The following is a 9,273-nucleotide window of genomic DNA, read 5'->3' as shown; positions in this document are numbered from 1 at the left end:
CCCCCCGGTTCCACACCCAGCCCGTGGCCCTGCCGTCCCTCCCCGTGCCCTGGTGCCACTCCGCGGTTGGTGCCACCCGCAGCGGGCACATTTCGGGTATTTTTGGGTATTTTTGGGGTGCCGGGAGCGCGCACGGCGCCGTGGGCGGGCGGTGCGTGTGCGCGCCCAGGCAGCGCCGCGAGCTCCGAGCGCATCCACCGGCAGCGGGAGCGGGAGGAGGAGGAGGAGGAGGAGGAGGAGGAGGAGGAGGAGGAGGAGGAGGAGGAGGAAGGGGAATGGTGGCCGGGGGGGTGGGGGGGGTGGCCGAGGGAGGGAGCAATTGAATTTCAAACACAAACAACCGCATGGGGCTCGGGCCCTCCGCCGCTGCGCCGCGCCGCCGCTGACCCCGGCCCGGGGGGCAGAGCAGCCGCTGCCTCTCCCCCTTCGCATTTGGGAGGGTGTTTTGTTTTTTTTTTTTTCTTTTTTGCCGCTGTTGATTTTTTTTTTTAGGGTTTTTTTTTTTTTTATATTTATTTGGCCTATCCCTGCCTGGCCGGGTTTTGCCTCCCAAAGTTCATCCGTAACCCCCCCCCCCTCCTCCCTTCCCCCACCCCCCTCCCCCCGCCCGCTCCCCCGGTCCCGGGAGGAGCCGCCAGCCCAGCCAAGATGTCCCGGTCCAACCGGCAGAAGGAATACAAATGCGGGGACCTGGTTTTCGCCAAGATGAAGGGTTACCCGCACTGGCCTGCCCGGGTAAGGAGCTGGGCAGGGGCTGGGAGGGCGGTGGGACCCCTCGGTGCTCTCCCGGTGCTCTCCCGGTGCTCCCCGTTGCATAACGCGGGGGGATGGGGCGCACCGGGGTCAGGCTGCCCCGGTGGAGCGGCGGGGGGGTGTGTCCGTACGGGGGTCAGGCTCCGATCCCCCCCGGATCTTCCACCGGGGCCGGGGTCCAACTTTGCCGGTTCCTTATGTAAGGCCGGGCCCGGCGGACTCGGGGGTTATTCGGTACCGAGGCTTGCGGAGGCGCTTTCGGGACATTTCTTTGGGTTTGAGGGGGGGTTTCATGTGTTGGAAACAACATCCCGGGCTCCCCCGGGCCCTTTTTGTGCTGTTTATTCATTTCTCTCCCGGAGGAACGGGGGAGGGGGGTCACCGGTGGAGACCGCGTGGCTTCTGGCACCGCGTGGGAGCGGGGACCCCTCCGGTACCGGGCAGCGGAGCACGAGGCTGGGCCAGCCCGGGGTGACCCCTCCATCCCCCGGTACCGGTACCGGGGGGTCCCTGCTCCACGTGGGGCCGCTCCATGAGCCCTTCCCGCTCCACTGCGAGACCCCCGGGAAGGGCCAGCTCGGTCCCCCTGCGCTTCACTGATGATTTTGTGGGGGTTTCGTCCAAACCGGCGGAGCCCCGAGCGTGTCCCCCCGGCTCTCGGTGGCCTTAGGGGTGCCAGAGAGGTGCCAGCGCTTACGCCGGGAGTTTGGCTTTAGAAAATCGATAGAATTATTGAGGACTTAGGACGGGGGGAAGGGACGAGGGGGGGATCCAGGCCCCACCATGTGCCAGCCCCGCCGGTGTCCCCCGAGGGTCCTGCGTGTCCCTAAAGGGGGCTATGAGCCCGGGACCCCCGGGATGAACCCCAAGCCACGGGGCCCGTGGGCAGCTCTGGCTGCACAACACGGCGCTGGTTATTTTTAAGCGGTTGATGATGCAGTTTAAAATTTCCTTGGAGTGTTTTCCACCTCCCCCCCCCCACACACACACACACGCTCCCCTCACGGCCTTGCTGCAAAGGGCACCGGGGGCTGCCTGGAAACCCCAAATTGAGCGGAAAAAGGGAGGAATGGGGGCGATGGGGCTTTAAAGGCCGAGGATCTCCCCCCAAGTGCCCCCCTTCCCCTGGCGGATTTGAATAACTTTTGTTTGGTTTGTCGGGTTCTGGCGGGGAGGCCGGGAGGGGGTTGGGAGCCGCTCGGATTTGGCACCGGCCCTCCCAACGCGCATTTGAAAGCGGCTTTTTGCGAGGAGGAGCCACAGAGGATCCCTGGGAGCTTCCACACCGCCTGCTCTTCCTTCCTTCCCTCCCTCGGGGGGAAAAGCGATGCTGCCCCATCCTCCTGCAGCCCCCAGCCATCCCACGGGCTCCGGGGTGATGATGCCGGCTCGGGGCTCCCGGGGGCCGCTCGGGTTTCACACCCCACTCATCCTCATCGTTTGGCCGCCACCATCATTTTGGGGCAGGCAGGGAATGGTTTTTTTCCCCTCCTCTCTCTCTCTCTCTGGTTGGGCTCCCCAGGGCCAGGGGGGTTTAGGAGCACAGCCCTCCCCACCGTGACTAATCAGGCAGGGCTTGCCCGTGACTAATCAGGTGCTGTGATGAAACCTTACCCGGCCACGCGTGGCGTTCGCTGGGGTGTTTGTTTCCAACCAGGTGTGGCTGGAGCTGGGAGATAGGGGAAGAAATGGACGGGGGAGGGGTTGTTCCCTCCATTTCTTCCCCTGGGATGGCACCTGGCACTGTTCCCCAGCACCAGCAGCTTGGTGGAAGCCTCTCCCTGAGAGGGGCAGCCTTAAACAGAGGGGAAACTGAGGCACCAGAGTGGGGAGATGAGTCGCTGGCAGCTGGAGGATGATGCTTGCTTCCCCTCACCCTTTCTCTGCAGGGTCCCTTATGGCAGACCATCGTTTTTGGTGCTTCCCTGCCAGGTCTGGCACCCCTGACACCCCCCTGGCATCTTTGACACCCCTGGCATGCCCTCTGGCTCCTCTGACACCCCCCTGGCACCTTTGACACCCCTCTGGCACCTCTGACACCCCCCCCGACACCCCTGGCATCCCCCCTGGCACCTCTGACACCCCCCTGGCACCTCTGACACCCTCCTGACACCCCCCTGGCACCTCTGACATCCCCCCTGACACCCCCCTGGCATCTTTCACACCCCCCTGGCACCCTCTGACATCCCCATCCTGAGCATCTCCCATTCCCCTGGCTGTGCCATGGGGTCAGGATCCTGCTGGGCCATTCCCTCTGGAATTTGGTGCCCATTGCCAGCCTGGTGCTGAGATGGGACCCAGTGGTGCCCCCAGGGCTGAGGGGCACCCATGGGACTCAGGGGTGCCACAGGACCCCCACTCAGTGCGTGTGCCCCCCCCCTCTCCCATGTGCTTCATCGACCGTGTGTGACCCACATGATTAATTCCATTAATTAATTAATTCCTGTTCCTCGCTGCCAGCCTTGTCCTGCAGGGGGGAAACTGAGGCAGGGAGGGGGCTGCTCCCAGCCCCCCTGGCAGGGCAGGGCAGGCTGATCCAGCCGTGCTCTGTGAGCAGTGGCAAAGGTGAAGAGCAGAGGTTGGGGGCAGAGTCCAGCTCGGGGCTTCGTGCCCGTCCCTCCCCTGCCACGCTCCAGAGCTTCCCCTCCTGGGGGACATTCCCAGCCCCCTTTCAGACCCATCCCCAGCCCCTGGGTGCTGCCCCTGGGCTGTGACACCGGTGCCATTGGCAGGGGGACAGAAATGGGCACCGTGGACTTTACCCTGGCACTGCAGCCGTGTGTCCGTCCGCTGCCACTGTCCGGACAGACAGCCACAGGCTGTGACAGTGCCCATTGTGGGGCAGTTTGGGGGCAGTGAGGGTTTTTGGGTGGGTTTGCACTGTCTGCACTATCAGTGTCCCCAGTGGGGTGCCACCCTCCTGCCCCGTGTCCCCGCACCCCAAAGTCCCTGCCTGGCCCTGCAGATAGAGCCAGCACATCCCCTGGGGGTGCATGAGGGGCTGATAAAGGGATGGGCTGGGCTGGGCTGGGCTGGGATCCCATTGCCAGGGGGTCCCATCTGTGCCTTGGGGGGCTGGCAGGGATGGGCTGGGCTGGAATCCCATTGCCAGGGGGTCCCATCTGTCCCTTGTGGGGCTGGCAGGGATGGGCTGGGCTGGAATCCCAGTGCCAGGGGGTCCTAGGTGTCCCATGGAGAGCTGGGAGGGCTGGGCTGGGCAGGGAATCCCACTGCCAGGGGGTCCCAGCTGTCCCATAGAGGGCTGGGCAGGGATTCCCACTGCCAGGGGGTCCCAGGGGTCCCATGGAGAGCTGAGAGGGCTGGGCTGGGCAGGGAATCCCAATGCCAGGGGTCCCAGCAGATCCATGGACTGGGCAGGGATTCCCACTACCTGGGGTCCCAGCAGATCCATGGATTGGGCAAGGATTCCACTGCCAGGGATTCCCACTGCCAGGGGTCCCAGCTGATCCATGGAGTCCCTCGGTTTCCTGGGCTGGGGACACGGTGACACAGCGCAGCCATCCTGGAGCTGCTGCCTTTCCTTGGGGAAGGAAGTTTGGGAACTTGCTGGGGGATCTCCAGCAGGGTGCTGGCACTGCCAGGGGCTGTGGGGTCCCTGTCCAGGCCGGGCAGGGTCTGGGTTTGTGTCCTTGCCCGGGGGGGCTCATGGGGCCTTTGGCACACCGTGGCAGGAGTGACCTGCAGGAACATGGCCTGGGGGAAGCACCATCCCCGGGGGCTGGGCCGGGCCGGGCCGGGCTGGTGGCCGCCCCTCTGAGTCACATCATCCCCTCCTCCACCTTCGGTGCCACGCAGGGATGGAGCTGCTGCTCCCGGCTGCCACCATGGGCCAGGGTCCCTCTGGGGACTGCAGCCAGGGCCAGGCTGGCCTTGGCTCTGCTGGGGACTGTCCCTGCTCCTGGAGTGTCCCCTGGTGCCATTGGGGCATGGCAGTGCCAGGAGCCCCGGGGCTGTGGGTGGGAGCAACTTCAATAATCCTCAAGCACCCCCTGGATCCTGGTGCAGGACCTGTGTGTCCCAAACCACGTTTGGGCAGTGGGGATGGCACAAAGGCACGTCCCAGCCAGGAGTGGAACATCACACCAAGCCTCCACCACATCCTGGTGCCCCTCCCGGTGCCCCATGCCCTCCATGTGCCCCAGGGCTGTGCCAGCACTGCTCCTCAGCACAGGGACAAGCGTTGGTGCTGTCCCCAGCTCTGTGAAGGAAATCAGGACAAACTCTGGGCCATTTCCACCCTGTCACAGCAGCCAGGCCAGGAGTGGGACATCACACCGACCCTCCACCCCATCCTGGTGGCCCTCCCAGTGCCCCATGCCCTCCATGTGCCCCAGGGCTGTGCCAGCACTGCCCCTCAGCACAGGGACAAGCGTTGGTGCCATCCCCAGCTCTGTGAAGGAAATCAGGACCAACTCTTGGCCAGGTCCACCCTGTCACAGCACCCAGGCCCTGCTGGCTGGGGAAACTGAGGCTGGGCAAGCTGTGGGGGTCACGGTGACTGAGGGAAGGTTGTGCCATGAGTCAGCAGAGCACTGGGACAGGACCTGGCACCCCGGCTGTCCCCGCTGGCACCGTCCAGCCCGGTGACAGTGACGTGCTGGCGCCTGCCCGAGACCCCCACCCGCATCCTCCTTCAGCTCCTTCCACCTCCCTTTGAGGTTTTCTTGGGGAATTTATGGCTGCTGGCTGCAGGGGGGGGGTTATTTTTAGCTGCTATAAAAAGCAGCCGGAGTTGCTTTCGCTCCCTTCCCGCTCGGCGCCTCGGGATTATTCACGCTTGGTGGAGCAGCACCTGCCTGGGGCTTGGCACTGGCTGCTGCCCGACCCCAGGGCCCTGCCAGGCTGTCCCCTTGTCTGCTGACCCCCTTTTGGCCAGGGTGTCCCCCCCAGGCACCCCAATCCCCGTTGCTGGCCCAGGCTGGGGGTGATGCTTGTGGCTCTGCCTGAATTTGCTGAGCAGAGCTTGTGGGAGAAGGGGAGCCCTGCTGGCCCCCACACCCCTGGGCACTTCCTGCCAGCCCTGTCTCCAGATTGTGGGGAAATTCCCAAGGAATTTTCCTTTCCTGAGCTGTGCCCATCCAGAGGACACTGGAAGGGATGTCCTGGGGGCATCTGAGGAGCTGTGGCGCCACTGGCAACGCCTGAATTTGCTGAGTGTGTCTGAGCTGGTCTAGAGCACAGATTAGGGGGACAGGGGGTGGGAGAAGGGGAGCCCTGCTGGCACCCCCTTGTTCTGCTGAGCACTTGCTGCCAGCACCATCTCCAGACAGAGCCACTGCATCCCCTGGGGGTGCAGGAGGGGCTGGGGCTGGGCAGGGAATCCCACTGCCAGGAGGGTCCCAGCTGGGGGGTTCCCAAGGAATTTTCCTTTCTTTTCCTTTCCTGAGCTGTGCCCATCCATAGGACACTGGAGGGGATGTCCTGAATTTGCTGAGTGTGTCTGAGCTGGTCTAGAGCAGAGCTTGTGGGAGAAGGGGAGCTCTGCTGGCCCCTACACCACTGGGCACGTCCTGCCAGCTCTGTCTCCAGATTGTGGGGGAATTCCCAAGGAATTTTCCTTTCCTGAGCTCTGCCCATCAACAGGACACTGCAGGGGATGTCCTGGGGTCTGAGGAGGCCCAGGGCTCTCTGCCCTCTCCTCTCAGCCTGTCCTTTGTGTCCCACAGATTGATGAGATGCCAGAAGCTGCAGTCAAATCCTCCTCCAATAAGTACCAAGTCTTCTTCTTCGGGACCCACGAAACGTGAGTGGGAGCTGGGGCTCACAGTGAGTTTGGGACAGGTGAGATCCCCCCTTCTGCTCCCACCCCTCACCCTTTTCCCCTGGCACAGGGCATTCCTGGGGCCCAAAGACCTCTTCCCCTACGAGGAGTGCAAGGAGAAGTTTGGCAAACCCAACAAGCGGAAAGGCTTCAGCGAAGGTTTGTGGGAGATCGAGAACAACCCCACGGTCAAAGCCTCCGGTTACCAGGTGGGTCATGAGCTGGGGGGGCTCCATCCCAGCTCCCCACACCTTTCCTCCCTCCTGGGAGCCCTCTGTGAACCCCCCCTGCCCACAGCCCACCCAGAAGAAGAGCTGCCCCGAGGCGGCCGAGCGGGAGCCGGAGGGCGACGGGGACAAGAAGGGCAACGCTGAGGGCAGCAGTGACGAGGAGGGGAAGCTGGTGATCGACGAGCAGAGCAAGGAGAAGAACGAGAAAGGAGCCAGCAAGAGGAAAGCTGAGGATGCTTTGGAGGTACTGGGGGGGCTGGGGATTTGGGATTGGGGATGTTAGGGACAGGGAATGGGGATGGGGATGTTTGGGAGAAGGGATGGGGATGTTTGGGGACAGGGGATGGAATGAATGGGAGAGGGGGTGGGGATGTTTGGGAGAGGGGATGGGGATGTTTGGGAGAGGGGATGGGGATGTTTGGGGACAGGGGATGGGGATGGGATGTTGGGGACAGGGGATGGGGATGGGATGTTGAGGACAGGGAATGGAGATATTTGGGACTGGGGATATTGGGGACAGAGGATGTTGGGGACAGGGACAGGGGATGGGGATGTTTGGGAGAGGGGATGGGGATGTTCGGGGACAAGGGAATGGGGATGGGATGTTGAGGACAGGGGATGGAGATATTTGGGACTGGGGATATTGGGGACAGAGGATGTTGGGGACAGGGGACAGGGGATGGGGATGTTGGGGACAGAGATGGGATATTTGGGAGAGGGGATGGGGGTGTTGGGGACCGGGGATGTTGGGGATAGGAGCTGGGGATGTTTGGGATGGGAGATGTTTGGGACAGGGGCTGAGGATGTTGGGGACAGGGGATGTTGGAGACAGGGATGGAGATGGGATGTTTGGGAGAGGGGATGGGATGTTTGGGAGAGGGGATGGGAATGTTTGGGACAGGGGATGTTGGGGACAGGGGATGGGGATGTTGGGGACAGGGCTGGGGATTTTTGGGACAGGGGATGTTGGGGACAGGGAGGGGGATGGGGGATGTTTGGGACAGGGCTGGAGATGTTGGGGACAGGGGATGTTTGGGACAGGGCTGGGGATTTTTGGAACAGGGGATATTGAGGACAGAGGATGGGGACGTTGGGGACAGGGGACAGGGCTGGGGATGTTGGGGACGGGGGATGTTTGGGACCAGGGATGGAGATGTTTGGGGCTGGGGATGTTTGGGACAGGGGCTGGAGATGTTTGGGATGGGGTGTTTGGGACAGGGGATGGGAATGTTTGGGACAGGGGATGTTTGGGACAGAGGATAGGGATGTTGGGGACAGAGTATGTAGATTTTTGGGACAGGGGACAGGGGATGGGAATGTTTGGGACAGGGAATGTTGGGGATAGGAGATGGGGATATTTGGGACAGGGGATGGGGATTTTTTGGGACAGGGGATGGGAATGTTGGGGACAGGGGATGGGAATGGGGATGCTGGGGACAGGAGATGTTTACAAAGGCTGGGCTGACCTGAGTTCCCCCTCCCAGGACTCCCCCAAACGCCCCAAGGATGCAGAGGGGCAGGAAGGGGACAAGAAGGTGGCCAATGAAGAGGCCCCCAAGGAGGAGCCCAAAGCCAACCCAGGAGAGGGGGACAAGAACAGCGACGCTGCTGACACACCGGCCACCAACGAGGCCAAGCAGGAGGGCAAGGAGGAGGTCAGAGACCACAAGGAGAGGTGAGGGGGGTGCTCTGAGCCCTGTCCCCACAGCCTCCAGGTTTTGGGGGGTCTGACAAAAGCCTGGCTCTGTTCTTGGCCCCCACAGCCTGTAGTGGCTTCCCTGGCGAGCTGATCCTTCCCCCTGGCTCCTGGTGCTGCCCCACGCCGGCTCGTCGCGTCCGGAGCTCCAGACAAGGAAATTTCCAAAAGAAAACAAACAAAAAAAAACAACAAAAAAAGAAAAGAGAGGAATGCAGAGCAGCTGGGTCCTGCCCCCGAGCGCTCTGTGCCTGCCCTGCTATGGGCACACGCTTTGTGTTGGCGATTCCTCGGGGCTGAGCTGTTGATTTGAAATAAAAGCGAATCTTGCCTTTTTAAAAGTGCTTGTGGGACCTGGGTGAGCCCCTGGAACCTCTGCATGGGGGGGGTTGGGACCCTTGGGCTGCCACAGCCCCTCTGGCAACACATGGACCAGGGGGAGAGATGGGGCTGGGGCAGGGGAGGGTTTGGAGGGAGCTGAAATGGGAACTGCAGAATCACAGAATGCCCTGAGCTGGGTGAGACACAGAAGGATCAACTCTTACTGCTGCCCTCAAAATCCCAGCATTGTCTAAACACTCCTTAACCTTTAGGATCATGAAATTATGGAATGTCCTGAGCTGGGAGGGGCCCACAGGGCTCATCGAGCTCTGGCCTTGCACAGGACACCCCAAAATGTTCCCAATCCCAAAATCCTAGAGCCTTGTCCAAGCACTCAGCTTTGGTGCTGGGATAGTGGAATATCCTGAGCAGGAACAATCAGGATAATCGAGTCTGGCTCTGGACACCCCAAAATCCCATCCTGTGCCCGA

The 9,273-nt window shown here is 62.3% G+C and overlaps 1 protein-coding gene across 2 annotated transcripts; it reads left to right on the top strand.

Moving 5' to 3' along the window:
• Positions 1-328: 328 nt before the first annotated feature.
• HDGF (heparin binding growth factor) lies at positions 329-8,802 on the top strand. Of its 2 annotated transcripts, none has more exons than XM_071456903.1 (6): positions 329-735; positions 6,441-6,517; positions 6,606-6,744; positions 6,833-7,009; positions 8,250-8,420; positions 8,529-8,802. In XM_071456903.1, exons 1-6 carry the CDS (start codon positions 649-651, stop codon positions 8,553-8,555), a joined length of 678 nt encoding a protein of 225 aa, XP_071313004.1. In that variant the 5' UTR covers positions 329-648; the 3' UTR covers positions 8,556-8,802. The 2 variants fall into 2 exon arrangements, with proteins under 2 accessions (XP_071313004.1, XP_071313003.1); XM_071456902.1 differs by having other exon boundaries at positions 332-735; positions 8,250-8,440.
• The last annotated feature ends 471 nt before the right edge of the window (positions 8,803-9,273 follow it).

The sequence above is a fragment of the Agelaius tricolor genome, unplaced genomic scaffold (genome assembly GCF_023055355.1).
Source record: "Agelaius tricolor isolate 1412-34295 unplaced genomic scaffold, bAgeTri1.0.p SCAF_66, whole genome shotgun sequence".
Taxonomy (NCBI): domain Eukaryota; kingdom Metazoa; phylum Chordata; class Aves; order Passeriformes; family Icteridae; genus Agelaius; species Agelaius tricolor.
Note: the sequence above shows the minus strand (reverse complement) of the source record. Positions and strands in the feature narration are given on the sequence as shown.